The following is a 17500-nucleotide window of genomic DNA, read 5'->3' as shown; positions in this document are numbered from 1 at the left end:
TGCATGATGGCTACATGGGATTTACTAAATCCGATTTAGGGATGGATTGTATGATTTTGTAATTTACATATTTACATGTTTACATGTCGCACGGCTTGTAAAGGGCCCATGTTCAATGTTATTTAGGTTTATCCATTCAGTGTCTGTGCACTGTACAAAAAAAAGCACCGACCACAGCAGGGGGGAAACTTATTATTTGCGTCAGATTTCCCCTCTCCCTCTCCACAGCATGATGCAGGGGTCCGCTAAGGGCCACATATTGCACCTGTTTCCCCCCACATCACCTGTTTCTCTCCTCTCACCTCTGTCTCTCTCCCCAGCATGGCATTGTGGATGTGAAGGTTGAGGAGTCAGCTGAGGGCCACATATTGCACCTCTACCTCTACCTCTACCTCTCTCTCTAGGGCATGTCGTTGTGGTTGTGAAGGTGTTGCAGAGGGGCACACACTGTACAATTTCACCCATATCTCTCATTTGCCTTCTCCTCTCACATCTCTCTCTCTCTCTCTCCATCTCCACAGCATGGCATCATGGATGTGAAGGTAGTCAGCTGTCTCACCCACATGTTTCTCACCTCTCACCTCTGTCTCTCTCTCTCTCTCTCTCTCTCTCTCTCTCTCTCTATCCATCTCCTCAGCATGGCATCATGGATGTGAAGGTGGAGGAGTCAGCTGAGGGCCACATATTACACCTGCAGGCGGAGGACACCCTGATTCAGCTGGAGGAAGACTCGACCCACATCATCTGCGACAACAACCAGACGCTCCGCACCGCCCTCCGAGACCTGGTGCTGCGCTTCCTGCAGAAGTTCTGAATTAAGTTCTGAATTAAACCTCCTTCAGTGAGGCCTCCTGGGTTGCGGGAAATATAGGGTGCATCCCAATATGTGACCTTGCCTCCTCCACTTGCGCTTGTCTCCTCGCCCCTCCTCCGTGGAGAAAACGATAAAGTTTCCCAGCTGTCAGCCTAGCCACAACAACTTTTGAGGGACTGTTTTTCATTCACCATAACAATTGCAAACGAGAAAAAGACTCTACAATTGAGCTTTTGGAAGATATTGAAATATAATGCTGTTGTCAGTGATGTCATCATGACGAGAAGCGAGTGGAGGAGGCAAGTGGAGGAGGCAAGGTCCCATATTAAGATGCACTCATAGCAAGTGGTGCCCTCTAGGGGTGTGGAGTGTTAGCTCAGCTCAGTTGAATGGAATCGCCTACTTGGCAGGGCTGGATTATAAGACTCCCGGAGCCAATAGGCTACAGGTCGTTGTGGGTCCCCTCTGGAAGGCTAATTTCATGACAAAATGACATAGACGGTGTCATACTTATGTGCTAGGAATTAAGGATGATATGTCTGCCATCTGTAGGCGCTGTATTAACAAGATTTAAAACTGTACTTGGCATTACAGATTCATTTCTCAATATTGCATATGGTCACAATTCTGCAATTTCTTAAATTTTGGCCAATTGTGGGCCCCCTGGCAGGTTCCATATCTAGCCTGCTGTGCGTTAATCTGGCCCTGCTACTCAGAGTAGTCTCTAGTCCAAAGGCAAAAAACTTGTCCAATTCCTGTGTGTGATACCCGGTCACCGGATGTCTGCGTTGTGCATCATGCTATTGTCTAGATTTTGTTTTGTGGTCTTTAAGTTCTTGTGACAGCACCCCACCCCTCCTTTAAAAAAAAAACAAAAAAAAACAAAGCTTTGTATAGAATGCATTTTGTATGTTTTTCAAAATAATAATAAAAAACAATTGATTCATTTGTGCTATTGCTTGTTGTGGTAGCAGAGTCATTTCATTTTAAAGGGAGTTTTATTTTTAACCAGTAGAGGGTGGAGTTGATGTAGTTGAGTGTTTCTCTGACCTTGGAAGGCAAAACTGACAGAATGGACAGAGCAAGTTTGACTTATTAGACGCTCTTGGTATATTAAAAAATACGGGTGTTGGAGCATAGTATGACTGACACGTCCCCCCCCCAAATTTTACTGTTCATGTCCACATGATTTGCTATCGAACCCCAAGTGAACAACACAAATATCTCTGATGGGTTGATGTCCTCAGGAGTTCAATTCTACAAGTGTAAGTGCAACTGTGTGGAAAATAGTGACCCTTCTATAAATTCCGGAGGGGTTGTGGGTGGCTGAGGGTGAGATTTCTACGCCTCAATTCCTCTAGACGCACATGGCCATTTGCAGGGCTGGACTGGCCATCTGGCAATCTGGGCATTTCCTGGTGGGCCCCGCACCCGTGGGCAAAGGTGTAGGTTTGGCTCGAAAAGTGGTGGGGACATTTCAATCGCAAATGGTCCGGATATGCTGTTTTTGCATTATATTTGTGAAAGAATGGTAGGGACAAGCTAGGTTTATCTGGAAAGTGGTATGGACATGTCCCCACCGTACCCCCTAAAATTACACCCATGCCCGTGGGCCCCTATTTTCCAAAATGTAAATAATTATTAGGGGCACACAAGGGTGTGAGGCCCACCGATGAGTCAGTTCTGCATTGCTAGTTCTGAGGGGCCCCTTTATGCCAGAAGTGCCCAATCCCTATTTCTCCCCCAGTCCAGCCCTGGCCATTTGGATTGGATAAGGTCCCGCGAGCAGCGGACCAAAAATGACATCAAATGAGCCGCGAGAGGGGGGCGCTGTGGCGCAGTGCGTTAAGGCCCCACATTTGGGCTTGCATGCCCACGGGGTTCGAGTCCTGCCGGGGTCATTTCTCGATCCCACCCCGTCTCTCTGTCCCACTCGCTTCCTGTCACCATCTCAGACTGTCCTATCAAAATAAAGGCATAAAAGCTGCTAAAAATATATATTAAAAAAATGAGCCGCGAGCTCAGACCCAGCTGCAGTGAGCGATAAAATGGCGTTTAGCTGTGAATTAAAATAGCGTTTGGCTGTGAATTAAACACGCATCAGTCAACATGCTTTCAGGCTATGGTGGCATATCAGCATGACCGACCTAACAGCTGAGAAGTCACGCAGCAGCACAATAATTCAAACAGCAAAAAAAAAAAACCCACACACAGCTGTGTTGTAGTTGCCATGATTATGACTTCAGGATAAGGTCGGATGAAGCGAACACAAAAATGTTGTCCAGTCTGCTTATTTTCCCCGGTGTTGGGGCTGGGAGTTGACTAGGCTCATGGGATCCCGTCTCTGGCCTCCGTGAAGGGGTGTGGTAGGGAACACCACCTTCTCTTTCAATGATGTCAGTATATTTCAGCACAAGCACAACTACACCGAGCTCCACTCTCACGCACACAAATTCTTCAGCTTGGCTGCAGTTTTCTGCTACACTTATATAGTGCTGCTGAATGCAACAGAATATAACACTTTGCCATCAAACCAACACACAGCCTTCTGGATTTCAGCTTTCATATTTTCGTTGGGTTGACTATTGCAATAAATTCAATTAAAATCAAATTCAAATTCAATTCAAATACAATTAACAAATTGGACAAAACACGTTGTTTTAAAACAATATCGAGAACTTTAATGGTTTACTTGGGTAGGCGTTCATGATCCATTATCAGTTGTCATATTAGCTGGTTTTTAATGCAAGGTTTTCTTGATTTCTGTAACAGTGGTGTAGTGTGTGTTTGGGAGTTGGGGAGGGGGAGGGTGATGTTGAGGGATCTATGGTAGGTCTACAGTAGAGGGGGGGGGGGGGGGTTTGGAAATCCCATTAATCCTTTGTGTACTTGACCACTCATCATGAAATGCACTGCAACCCATGACCATACCCCGCTTAGCATACAGTAGCAGCCAACCGTGTTTGAAACCATGACCTGAAAACGATAAACTAGTTGAGGAGTTACAGTTTGTTGGCAAACTCGCCAAGATGAACTCCAGAGGATATGGTTGATGGCAGCAATGGCGACCATAAAGAACACCGGAATGTAGAACTAATGGGCAGGATGAACCTTCTGAACCGATAACTTCAAAACGGGTGTAGTAAGACACCGAACAGTGTGCAATGTGTTATTTCAGTCATGTTATAAAATCATGTCATTTGTCCTTTTCATCATATTTGGCTAGTGAAACACACAGTCACACCAATGCTTGGGGACTGAAATATGGACAGATGTTAGATGGAGGGGCAACGTCATTGAAATCGGGTTGGCAGTGGGATGATACAATACAATGGGCTTAATAGCCCACTCCCATAACGCACATAGTACAATCTCACCGCAAGTGTGCTTCTTGGTGCTTTCTGAAGTACAGCGTGACTGAACCTGGTGTTGGGGAATGTGGGTAGCAACAAAAAGTACCGATAGAACATTTGTGGCAGTGGTGGTGGTGTGCAGAAAGCTCTGTTTCTGTGAGGGAAATATAAACTGCATTTTAAGCCTCACTCCAATTGGCCACACCACAATCTTCAGAGGCGTCTACCATACAGTGCGGTACGTGTGCTTGGTGCATTCTGCAGTCGGTGCTCCTTCAGAGATGGTACCTGTCCAGCCAGATAAGACCGGGAGCGAGAGAAAGGTATGGGGGGGGGAGATGGAGGGAGAGAGAGAGAGAGAGAGAGAGAGAGAGAGAGAGAGAGAGAGAGAGAGAGGGAGGGAGGGGGCGAGAGATAGCGAGCGAGAGAGAAGGCTATGGGGAGAGAGGGACAGAGAGAGAAAGAGGGGCAGGCTTATTGATGAAATGATGCAAAGTAGAACAGACAAGAGAGAGAGATGGGAGAGGAGGAAGGAGGAGAGGGGGGAGGGTGCGAGACTGGTATCCTGAGCCAAATTACCCTCAATGTCTAAATCCGGTTGACATTCCTCATTTCATTACATTACCGCCTGTCTTGTCAAACGGGCAAATCGAGGGAAAGAAATGAGAGTCTGGCAGCTTGTTCCGCCCTCCCACAACCTCCACCCCCCACAACCACCATCAGATACCCTCCACCTCACCACCAACAGTGTAGCAGTTGCCTTCCTCAAACACCACACCAGCCCACTTCGTAGTGCTGTTCTGCCCAGTACATTTGGCAGTGTTAATTCAACACATAGAGATTTAATGGTGGCCAGTCACATGGATTGAATGAACACCGCAAACTGATCGTTTTCACAGTGTTGACTCAACAGTCAAGATTTTAAAATGTTGCCACTATATGGAAAGGCACAGTATAATACACTCAGGGTAGTTTGAGCAAAGAGGTTAGACTTGAAACACGCCCAACTCAATGCAAAAGCGTGTGCTCAAGTTGGGTCTCCTAAGGGGGCATTGTCTCTCCTTCTCTTTTCGAGGTGTATGCACAAGACGTGCGCTACCGCCATTTACAGCGCTAAGGGGACTTCATTTATTCTCGATCGCAGGACTACGAAGGTCTCCTAACCGAAGGTCTTCTTAAGGGGCGTTCATCCGACATAAAGTGGATACCGGAAAAGAACGAGCCTGACTTATCTCTCGCTCATATACGATTCTCTGGTTTGAGTTTGTAGAATATGGCGTGGCACTCGTGTCGCTACGCGTGGGCCTTGTTTTTAATATGTCCATGTAGGACTTGTCAAATTAATGATGACATTTTAGTTTGGAGTGCCTTAGTCAAGAGAATTTATTCTAATTTTTGAACCTGGATACTCAGGATAATGTTGAATTAGCACTGCTAAGGGTGCTGTGTAGGCTAGTGATTCTCAGCCGAGTAAGAGTTGTTCAGAGCTCCACCACCACCACTACCCCACGCAGGGCAGGCTGCCAGGTACAGGTAGGCCAAGGACGAGCAGAGAACAGAAACAGCTGCTGAGAACGGGGAGTCCACACCACACGACCTTGATGTGCTGCTATGTTGGGAGAGAAATGTTCAGTATTTTTCCACATTTCCTGAAGGTCACACTACCTGTGAATGTGTGAATGTTGGAAGTGGGTTGGCCAGGTTGGGTCTGGGGGGTGGGACAAGCTAGGGAAGGTGTGTGTGTGTGTGTGTGTGTGTGTGTGTGTGTGTGTGTGTGTGTGTGTGTGTGTGGTGGTGGTGGTGGTGGTGGTGGTGGTGGTGGGGGGTGGTGGGGGGTGTACTGCTTGAGGCATGGGCTGTGATTATGTTGCACACACGCACACATTGTATTTTTTTTCGTTTACATGAAGAAACACCACAAATAAACAAAATAACCGCCAAGTAAGACCCATCATCAGTGCTTTTCTCATATGGAACTAGAATATATAAAATCATAACGCGACCTTTAAAAAAAAAAAAAAAAAAAACCTGTTACAATTCTGAGTGCATCGGCCAACTGTTCATCTGTCCCTTGCACTCTATTCTCCCATGATCCTTTGCGAAAGCTCATCTCCCAGAGTAGGCCCGAGTTGACCTATGACCTTGTGGAGGGGGTCGTCAAGGTCATTCTCATGCTATGTCAGTTAAAAATGTTCAGTTGTCTGTCCCATGTCCGTCAGTTCTACCATCGGCTTAGTGTTGTTCAGCTCGGAGTTTAGTCCCCAAAAAAAAAAAAAAATCAAGTGGTGCATATGCGAACTGTAGTGGTTGCCAATGAAAAATACACACAGGCAGACATACCGAACACAAAAAAAAGCTACAAAACAAAATCACAAACTTTTGATTGGCAGAAGTTTTTTTTTTTCTTTGTGTTTTCGTCCTACATCACGGCTCCCAGTATAAAGCATTCAGAGTCCGAAGAAGACAGCTCGAAGTCAGTCGCACACGCTAACATGTAGTCCTGTGTGTGGCCCCTGCTCTCATGTTCCGTACCATTAAAAAAAGACACCATCTCCCATGAGTCATTGCAGCAGCAGCAGCAGCAGTCTCCCATCAGCCCCTGCAGCAGCAGTGTCCACATGTGCTAGATGAACTTGAAGCACTTGGTCTTGTCGTGGGGCAGGCGCGTCTTGAAGAGCACCGAGTCCACGCGGAACTGCGTGTAGAGCAGGGGCATGTAGCCATACACCTTGACGAAGAAGTTGATGCACTTGTGGCGCTCGTGGAAGTGGGAGTCGTCGTGGGACAGGGCCTGGGGACAACCCGGGCAGCGGAACGTCCAGCGAGACGTCACCTGCAGAGAGACAGAGAGAGAGAGAGAAGGAGGAGGAGAGGAGGGGAGGAAGAGACGGATGGAGAGGACAGAGGGGAGGGCGAGGAGGAGGAAGAGGAAGAGAGGTGGAGGGAGGGGAGGGAAGAGGAGAAAAGAGCAAGAAGGAGAAGAGGAGAGATGGAGGAGGAAGAGAGACGGAGGGAGAGGAGAGGAGAAAAGAGGAGGGAGGAGAGATGGAGGGAGGGGGCAGGAGGAGGAGGGGGAAGAGAGATGGAGGGAGAGAGGAGAAAAGAGGTTGGTGAGTATAAGAGGGATGGAGGGAGAGGGAGAGGTGGAGAGTGAAGAGGAGAAAGTGGGAGAGGTGGAGAGTGGGGAGAGGAGAGGAGAGGAGAGGAAAAGAGTGTGAGGGAGAGAAGAGTGAGGGGAGAATGGAAGGAAGAGAGGTAGTGAGGGGGCAAGAGAGATTGAGGGGGAGAAAAATGGAAGACAAAGGAGGGAGGAGAGAAGAGAAGAGAGGAGAGGGGGCAAGAGAGAAGGAGCGAAGGGAAGAGAGAGGAGGAAAAAGAAAGAAATGGAGAGAAAAATAGACAGAAACAGAGATAGGGACAGAGCGAAGGGGGAGTGGGTTGAGAGAAAAAAAACAACAGAAGTCAGAGGAAAAAGTGTGTGAGAGAGAGAGAGAGAGAGAGAGAGAGAGAGAGAGAGAGAGAGAGAGAGAGAGAGAGAATGAAGATTATTCAGTTAATTTATTTTCAAACAGACTGCTTGGGTAAAACTAGCCTAAGGCGGTTGTGCACAACAGGAGGAGGTAGAGAAGCAGAAAAAAGACCAAGGAATTACAGCGGACAACTTAATGAGAACGAGACAGAACGAAAAACAAACACACATTGCGGCTCAATTTGATTTTGTTTGATTTGATTCCATTCTGTTTTCCTTGCATAACCCCATTACCTGTACAAAAGACGGACCCTTTTGCAATGTCAAGCGTACAGTGTCACACCGGCAAAGCGGCATTATTAAAACTGATATGAATATCCGAATAAAACCAAAGAGAATCGTGATGATACGCTTGCACATACACAACACACGCCTACGGATGCATAGGAGACCAGGGAGGAAGAGAACAAGACAAAGACAAAGGAGAGGAGCTCTCTCTCTTTGTCGAGAGACATGTAGCGAGATTATAATAATAATTATTATTATTATCATACAGAGAGAGCTGTCACATCTAGAAAAAACAACAACAAAGGCTTCCAGCGCCTTATTTGCATGGCGCCGCTACTCTGCTCTCTCTCTTCTTAATGAGCAGCCTCTCCTCTATTTTGGTGCTGGCATTAGCATAACATATCTGGGTATTTATAGGGGAGAAACGGACAGATGAATGGGAGTTTCTGTGTGCGGGCCTTGCGAGAGAGAGAGAGAGAGAGAGAGAGAGAGAGAGAGAGAGAGAGAGAGAGAGAGAGAGAGAGAGAGAGAGAGAAAGAGAAAGAGAAAGAGAAAGAGAAAGAGAAAGAGAAAGAGAGAGAGAGAGAGAGAGAGAGGGAGAGAGAGAGAGAGAGAGAGAGAGAGAGAGAGAGAGAGAGAGAGAGAGAGAGAGAGAGAGAGAGAGAGAGGGGAGAGGGAGAGAAGACATGAGATGTGTGAAATGGACAGGTGTGTGTGTACATGTGCGTGTGTACACCTGTGTGGAGCTTGAGGGAGAGAGAGAGAGAAAAAGAAAGAGCGTGCGAGAGAGAGAGTGCAACAAGGACTGCAAGCGAGTGAGAGAAAGAGAATGATTTCTATTGAAAAGTCTTAATATCTTAATACAAGCAACTATTCAAGTTTCATATTCAGCAACTCAAGAGCAATTGATTTCCTACTCTGCACAATCTATAAGAGATCTCTATCTAAGTGGTTATGCATGTGTCGTGTGTGTGTGTGTGCGTGTGTGTGTGTGTGTGTGTGTGTGTGTGTGTGTGTGTGTGTGTGTGTGTGTGTGTGTGTGTGTGTGTTGCTTCCATCACTATTTTGATTTGTAATACTGCCTTTATGGTGAGATCCAAATAAAAGTATTAAAATGTTTGTGTGTGTTAAAAAGGCGTCCTTTAATCCTATTTATGGATTTTGCAGGAGGAGAGAGAATGTTTTCAGGGGACGATGAGTAATATTCATTGACTAATACCACAATCATGTTGTTCATCATAGTTCTTCACCCCCTCACACACACAGAACACTTCATTTCTCAACCATGGGTTGAACTGAAGACACATCAGCCCGACAGTAGTGGTGTCAACAATAATCGATTCGGCGATGCAATGCAATGTGGGGCATGGACAATTCAATTAAATGCGGCAAGTTCCAGATTCGATGCGGCAAATGTTTTAGGTTTCAATTAACTTCAGTGGATATTTCAGGAGCAAATGAAGTTAAATTAAATAAAAGCACTTCAAAGCATTGAAAACGGCAAGACTGATACAGAAAACAGCCAATAAAATGTTGCTCAGTATCTGACTACTTGTATTACCTCATCATGACTGATTAGACATTTGCTTTGCTTTCAGTAGAAATGTAATGCATTGCAATGCATCGTAGAATTGAATTAAATCGAATCAAAACCTCCCGAATCTTAATCGAATCGAATCATGAGGGCAGTGCCAATGCACACCACTACCCGACAGCCTTACCTAAAATCCTCCAGTGTAAACGTAATCCTCCTAATCCTTATATTACCGGTGTACAAAGTTTTTACTTCTGCACAACTGTTAAGAAAATTCCATGATATTCCATGACTGGAAAAACTTTCATGAAATTCCATGATATTCCAGAAGTTCCATGACCCATGGGAACCCTGAACATGTATATATACAGGGGTTGGACAAAATAGCTGAGACACCTATCATTTTAGTCTGGGAAGTTTCATGGCTCAAGTGGACTGGCCAATTTTTATTAATTGCACATTGCACCAGTAAAGTGAAGTGTGACGGTTCAATTAGCAGGTTAAGGGCACAGTTTTGCTCAAAATTTTGCAATGCACACAACACATTATTCGTGACATGTCAAGAGTTCAAAAAGGAGAAATTTTTGGTGCGCGTGTCACTGTTGCATCTTTGACCGAGACAGCAAGTCTTTGTGATGTATCAAGAGCCACGTTATCAACAGTAATGTCTGCATACTACCAAGAAGGATGAACCACATCCAACAGGATTAACTGTGGATGCAAGAGCAAGCTTTCACACTAAAATGATAGGTATCGCAGTTGTTTTGTCCAACCCCTGGCCTGTATATTGTCTGTGTCTGTCTATTGGGTTATGGAAATTTCCACTCCTTGCTAGATACCAGGGGCGAATGGGGTGGTAAAATTGGTCTGGCTTCTAAGAACAGACAGAGTGAAATTATAGAGTCTTCTAGCAGGAATACAATAAAAACTACAGCCACAGGGCAACTCTCAATTCATTTCATTTTCGGAGTTGTTGTTTGGAGAGTTGGGAGTGCATAGAGGAAATAGCAAGCAAGCAAGTAAACATTTGTAATTGTAAAATAACAATGTAGACAACCTGACATTAAATTCCCTTCTCGTTTAGGTACACTTGTTGTTTTTCACTCCATTGTTGCACTACAGTTCGTTTTTCCATTGTCCACGTTGTAAATGAAAGTGTGAAAGCCCAACTGGGAAACTCCAACTCCCATCGTCATTGTGACACAGCACTCCACAGCACACAAGTGTTCACTGCACACTGCACACAATGAAATTGCATTTATGTATCACCCGTGCAAGGGGGCAGCCACCAATGGCGCCCCAAGGGAGCAGTGCAGCGGGACGGTACCATGCTCAGGGTACCTTAGTCATGGAGGAGGATGGGGGAGAGCACTGGTTAATTACTCCCCCCACCAACCTGGCGGGTCAGGAGTCGAACCGGCAACCTTTGGGCTACAAGTCTGACGCCCCAACCACTTACTCGTGACTGCCCAATAGACTGCATACTGTATACCAGCGGTGGGGAACCTATGTTTCGAGGGCCATTTACAGCCCTTGAGGTCATTTTATCCAGCCCCCGACATAATTTTAATGTTATGCAGCTTCACATGAAATATGAAATATTTTGTAAAGGAATCTTAGAAAATCATTTTTCAATACAATTAGGTTATATTCAGGGTACCTAGAGAAGGTGGGGTCTGTTTTAAAGGTGGCTACCTTCAATATAGACCTTAAGTGCAGGGGGAAATCCTGGTTTGTGTTCATAGTACACCCCTGGAAGACCTTTAAGGCCCTTGGAGGAATTTGAAGTGGCCCTTCGAATGAAAAAGGTTCCCCACCCCTGCTGTATATGCTGCGTGGATGAGCGAGATCAAAGTCTGTCTGTATAAGTCCCTCCGCTTGGCGGCCATCTTGGCGAGGCCTTAGGGCAGCTATTTCGGGAAGCTATTAGAAGAAGGATCACCGTACACTGGTGGACTTAGTTTTGCTGTTTTTTATTTAGGTGAACAACGCGTTTGCAACAAAGACGTGCTTTATGTCTCCCTCTGTGTGTGTGTGTGTGTGTGTGTGTGTGTGTGTGTGTGTGTGTGTGTGTGTGTGTTACCTTGATAGGCCGCTTGTTCTGTGTGTGTGTGTGTGTGTGTGTGTGTGTGTGTGTGTGTGTGTGTGTGTGTGTGTGTGTGTGTGTGTGTGTGTGTGTGTGTGTGTGTGTGTGTTACCTTGACAGGAGAATTGTTCTGTGTGCGTGCGTGCATGTGTGCGAGCGTGTGTGCGTGCATGCGTGTGTTACCTTGATAGGCGGCTTGCGTGTGATGTGTGAGACCAGGAAGTTCATGGCGATGTCTTCACAGTTGATGTACTCGTCCACCATGTCCCGAATAGCCTGAGGCATCACGTACGAATACAGGTAGGCATAGTACTGCAGAGAGAGAGAGAGAGAGAGAGAGAGAGAGAGAGAGAGAGAGAGAGAGAGAGAGAGAGATGGAGAGAGAGAGAGATGGAGAGAGAGGGAGAAAGAAAGGAAGAGGAAGGTGAGGGGGAAAGAAAGAGTGAGACAGAGATGGAGGTGAGAGTAGAGATGAGGGGGGTGAAGTGAGTGTGAGAGAGGGAGAGAGAGAGAGAGAGAGAGAGAGAGAGAGAGAGAGAGAGAGAGAGAGAGAGAGAGAGAGAGAGAGAGAGAGATAAAGACAACAATGTTAGCGCTCTTGCCGTTCCTTTCAACGTTGACATAATATAACATGGTATTGTGTTTGTACAACTTTCAGAAGAAAGCATGGTTGTAGAGAAAGTGTTGATGATTGAACTCGTTTTGAAAACTTTCTCCTATAAACGCAGAAGACATGGAACGCAAATAAACCCAGAATACATTGAGATTCTCTCAACTGTGGCAACTATTCACTTTAAATCCACAGAGAGCAAGAGAGGAAATAGAGAGGCAGAGGGATCGTATGTGCGAGAGAGAGAGACACACAGGGAGGGAGAGAGAAGAAGCGAAAGAGGGAGAGAGAGAGTTAAATGAAAGACAGATGGGCAGGGAAAGATAAAGAGCAAAAAAGTACATGAGGGAGACAGATAAACGACAGACTACAGCATAGAAGAGAATAAATAAGGAGAGACTGAGATGGCAGTACCGAGAAACAAAAACGACAAAGAAAGAAAGAGAGAGAAAGAAAAAGAAAGAGTGCAATGAGAAATTTGTGAAAAAAACGAAAAAGAAAAGAGAGAGAGAAATGAGAAATTTGTGACAAAAACGAAAAAGAAAGAGAGAGAGAGAAAGAGAGAGAAATGTACTGCTTGTTTATTGTAACAAACTCACTGGTTCACAATACAGAAAGACACAATAAAAGAAAGGAGAAAAAAGGCATAATCAAGTCTTGTGGAGTGGAGGAAGAAAAAAGAGCAAATCTGAACAGCTGAACCCAACACAAGAATTCCATTCTGTTACAACACGGGAGAAGGACAGAACGAAAAAAATAGAGGGTGAGAGAAAGAATGAGTCAGAGACACAGAGGAAGAGAAAGATGGAGAGTGAGGGTGGAAGAGAGAGAGAGAGAGAGAGAGAGAGAGAGAGAGAGAGAGAGAGAGAGAGAGAGAGAGAGAGAGAGAGGAAGAGAGGAAAATCAAGAGTTGGAGGAAGAGAGAGAGGGGAAGAAGAGAGATACAGTAGAGGAAAAAGAGAATGTGTGAGAGAGGGAGAGCAAGAGAGGGGGATGGAGAAGAGGAGAGGGGTGAAAGAGAGAAGAGTAAGAAAGACAGAGAAGTGAGAAAGCGGGAGAGAGAGAGAAAGCAGGAGTGAGTGAGAGAGAGAGAGAGAGAGAGAGAGAGAGAGAGAGAGAGAGAGAGAGAGAGAGAGAGAGAGAGAGAGAGACGATAGAGAAGATGAGAAAGAAAGGATGAGAGGATGAGGTAGGGAGGGTTGTGGATGTCCCACTGGGCTCTTCATGGCACAGGGCCTCTCTGCCGCACTGCAGTCAGTTCCAGGGCCGTGATTTCCCTCACAGCCCTCTCTCCATTTCTCTCCCTATCTCTCTCTTTCTCTCTCCATCGCTCTCTCTCTCTCTCATGTCCCTCCTTCTCTACCCATCTTCCACCTCCTCCTCTCTCTCCCTAGCCCCCCTCCCAGCTCATCACCCTCCACCTCCTCCTCTCTCTAGTCTCCCTCTCCCCTCATCACCCTCCACCTCCTCCTCTCCCCTCATCACCCTCCACCTCCTCCTCTTCCCTCATCACCCTCCACCTCCTCCTCTCCCCTCATCACCCTCCACCTCCTCCTCTCCCCTCATCACCCTCCACCATCTCCTCTCTCTAGCCTCCCTCTCCACCTCCTCCTCTCTCTCTAGCCCCCCTCTCCCCTCATCTTCCTCGTCGTCCTCCTCCTCTCTCCCTAGCCTCCCTCTCCCCTCCACCATCTCCTCTCTCTAGCCTCCCTCTCCACCTCCTCCTCTCTCTCTAGCCCCCCTCTCCCCTCATCTTCCTCCACCTCCTCCTCTCTCTCTCTCTAGCCCCCCTCTCCCCTCATCTTCCTCCACCTCCTCCTCTCTCCCTAGCCTCCCTATGTCCTCCTCACCCCCAGCCCACCTCAAATTCTATCCATCGATAGAATCTCCCTCCTTTTCTTCATCTCCCTCCACCCCTCTCTATCCCCATTCCCCCCTATCCCCACACACACACACACAGTCCATCTGTTTCCCTGTTAGCCCTGGCGGCTTCCGTCCAACACACACAAACACACACGACTACCTTTGGCTACATGTCCCAGGGGAAGATTACACAAACGCCAACGCGCGCACACACACCCAGGTGATCCAACATGCATCGCTGCTACTACCTTTAACCCATTGATGCCTAAGGCACCTGCAAAGGCTGCTGAATGCCTAAACCCTTTTCAAGAAAAGTTACCCTCAGCCTATAAAAACCTAAATATCTCAGCTTCTGAAGCACATGAAAACATGCAATAAGTTGCATTTAAACGCTAAGACACTGATCTTGCATTAAAATCTATTCATTCAGCTCTAACATACCAAGATCTTTAATAAAATTGTCTCAAATCTCATGAGTCTGAATGTTGCGTTATGCAGTTCCAGGCGCCAGGGTCAATGTTGCGCAACACAACATCCAGCATCAATGGATGTGTCCCTTACCCCAGCCACTACCAGATCTCACACATACGGACACACAAACATGTGCACGCCGTGCACACACAGACACTGACACTCACACTGACACTCACACAGACACTCACACAGACACTCACACAGACACTCACACAGACACTCACACACACACACACACACACACACACACACACACGCTGTGAGTCCACGACACAAAACACAACATTAGGCCACAGAATGCAATAATCCTGTGATAATTACTCACAAAAAAAGACTGTTTAAAAGAGCAGTATGCCTGAACCAAGTCCTATAGTTGAAACCACAGCTTCAAAAAGTGGCTATCAGAGCTTTGCTTCCACCTCCACCTCCCCCACCCCCAACATTCCGCAGAGCCAGAGATGCTTATTGGCCTGCGTGTCCGACATGCTCATGGAGTGCGTTGCAATATGCGACCTTGCCTCCTCCACTTGCGCTTGTCTCCTCGTCCCGCCTCCTGACCCCTCCTCCGTGGAGAAAAAGTTTCTCAGCTGTCAGCATAGCCACAACAACTTTTGAGTGGCTGTTTTTCATTCACCATCCCAATTGCAAATGAGAAAAAGACTCTACAATTGAGCTTTTGCAAGATATTGAAATATAATGCTGTTGTCAGTGATGTCATCATGACATATTACTTCCTGGTACGAGGACAGAAGCAAGTGGAGGAGGCAAGTGGAGGAGGCAAGGTCGCATATTGCAACGCACTCATGGTCTCAGATGGCTGCTCCTCTATGCATCCCCTCTCCTCCTCTATCCATCCCCCTAGGGGTGGGCGATATGACGATATTATATCGTGAAACGCGATATTGAGTAAAATATCGTCTCGAATCTGCCAAAGTGGAGAAATCGTATAGATCGTCTTGCAGTGAAGATGTTTATTATCAGTATCAGAGTGACGTTTTCTCACTTGTGTTGTTGTCTTCACTTTATTCTTTACATTATTGTATTCCACTTGTACACTTTATGAGAGTATCATCAGTGTGTTAACATTTTATTGACTGCAAATTACAAATTGCAAGTATATGAAAGTTGTTTTTTGTTGTTTTTATTTTTTGGATGGAAGATCGTGATAAAAAATCGATATCGTGATTTCATGTTAAAAAATCGTGATACAACATTTTTGCCATGTCGCCCACCCCTACAGTACATCCCCCTCTCATCTCCTCTCCTCCTCTATCCATCCCCCTCTCATCTCCTCCTCTATCCATCCCCCTCTCCTCTCCTCCTCTATCCATCCCCCTCTCATCTCCTCTCCTCCTCTATCCATCCCCCTCTCCTCTCCTCCTCTATCCATCCCCCTCTCCTCTCCTCCTCTATTCATCCCCCTCTCCTCTATCTATCCCCCTCTCCTCTCCTCCTCTATCCATCCCTCTCTCCTCTCCTCCTCTATCTATCCCCCTCTCCTCTCCTCCTCTATCCATCCCTCTCTCCTCTCCTCCTCTATCCATCCCCCTCTCATCTCCTCTCCTCCTCTATCCATCCCCCTCTCCTCTCCTCCTCTATCCATCCCCCTCTCCTCCTCTATCCATCCCCCTCTCCTCTCCTCCTCTATCCATCCCCCTCTCCTCTCCTCCTCTACTTCTTATCCTCTCCACCACTCCTCTCCTCTCAAGTTCTATTGCTCCATCTATCCACCTCCTCTCCACTCCTCTCTAGTCCACTCCACTTGTTTCTTCTTTCCTCTTCCTGTTCCAGCCCTCCACTCCTTCATTTACTCTCCTCCTCTCTTGCTGTATCAATCACTCCTGTCCTCATGCTCAATCTATCTCTTCTCCTCCTCCGCCCCTCTTCTCTCCTCTCCCCCAGCTCCACCATTCCAGTCCTCCATCTGCTCTCTTCTTCTATCTATCACACACACACACACACACACACACACACACACACACACACACACACACACACACACACACACACACACACACACACACACACACACACACACACACACACACACACACAGTTGCCGAGCAACGCTGAGCAACGTGAGAACGCATTCCATCAGACACGGGAAAGAAATACAAAGGGGATGAGACTAAGGGCTGGCTCAAACTACACGACTATCGCGCCGATTCTCGGCTGAAAACCCCCCTTACGACAATCGCTGGAACTTTACCCCCCAGGACCATCGCAAGCGATTGTCGGGAAAGATTTCCTCGTCGTGAGCGACGTTCTAAGATAGAACTTTGGCAGCTCAAAGAGTCGCCGATTGCAAATCGTAGAAATCAAACAGTGTTTGATATTTGCGACTGGAAATAGAACGTCGGTTATTGTCTTGGTGGCTGCGAGCAGCGACTAGATGGACATTTGCGATTCTCTTCTAGTGTACGGTGCACCCCGACGCCAAAATCGGACACACAATCGCTAGTCGTGTAGTTTGAGCCTGGCTTAAGGCGAAGAAGAGGAAAAAAGGCCCTCTTAGAGAGAGAGAGAGAGAGAGAGAGAGAGAGAGAGAGAGAGAGAGAGAGAGAGAGGAGGGGGGGAGAGAGAGAGAGAGAGGAGGGGGAGAGAGGAGAAAGGAGTATGTGGGTGGACAGGCAGAGAAAGGGCTCCTCGACAGGTGAGGAGACAGATAGGTAGAAAGAGAGGAAGAGAGAGAGAGCAAAGAGGGGGGATGGGAGAGAGAGAAAGAAAGAGGATGGGATCTAGAGTGACAGAGAGGGAGGGAGGGAGAGAGAATGAGAGAGCTAGAGAGAAAGCAAGCTAGAGAGAGAGAGAGACAGAGACAATGAGAGAGAGAGAGAGAGAGAGAGAGAGAGAGAGAGAGAGAGAGAGAGAGAGAGAGAGAGAGAGAGAGAGAGAGAGAGAGAGAGAGACACCCAGAGAGACAGAGAGAGAGAGTGAGTGAGGGAGTGAGTGAGAGAAACAGAGAGGCGAATGAGAGAGAGAAAGAGAGAGGAAGAGAGAAAGAGAGAG

The 17500-nt window shown here is 46.8% G+C and overlaps 2 protein-coding genes across 2 annotated transcripts in view; one reads left to right on the top strand and one right to left on the bottom strand.

The window, feature by feature from the left end:
* ints9 (integrator complex subunit 9) overlaps positions 1–1771 on the top strand; it is a 29794-nt gene extending 28023 nt beyond the window's left edge. The window contains exon 17 of the mRNA XM_063223599.1: positions 638–1771. Within this exon, the coding sequence (XP_063079669.1) occupies positions 638–814 (177 nt within the window). The 3' untranslated portion in view covers positions 815–1771. The remainder of the gene's footprint in view (positions 1–637) is intronic.
* Positions 1772–6004: 4233 nt separating this feature from the next.
* The window catches only part of extl3 (exostosin-like glycosyltransferase 3), a 77367-nt gene continuing 65871 nt past the window's right edge, over positions 6005–17500 (bottom strand). Inside the window, exons 11-12 of the mRNA XM_063223594.1 lie at positions 11728–11856; positions 6005–7000 (exon numbers count right to left, since the gene is read on the bottom strand). Coding sequence (XP_063079664.1) covers positions 6791–7000; positions 11728–11856 — 339 coding nt within the window. The 3' untranslated portion in view covers positions 6005–6790. The remainder of the gene's footprint in view (positions 7001–11727; positions 11857–17500) is intronic.

This window comes from Engraulis encrasicolus, chromosome 18, assembly GCF_034702125.1.
Source record: "Engraulis encrasicolus isolate BLACKSEA-1 chromosome 18, IST_EnEncr_1.0, whole genome shotgun sequence".
Lineage (NCBI taxonomy): Eukaryota > Metazoa > Chordata > Actinopteri > Clupeiformes > Engraulidae > Engraulis > Engraulis encrasicolus.
Note: the sequence above shows the minus strand (reverse complement) of the source record. Positions and strands in the feature narration are given on the sequence as shown.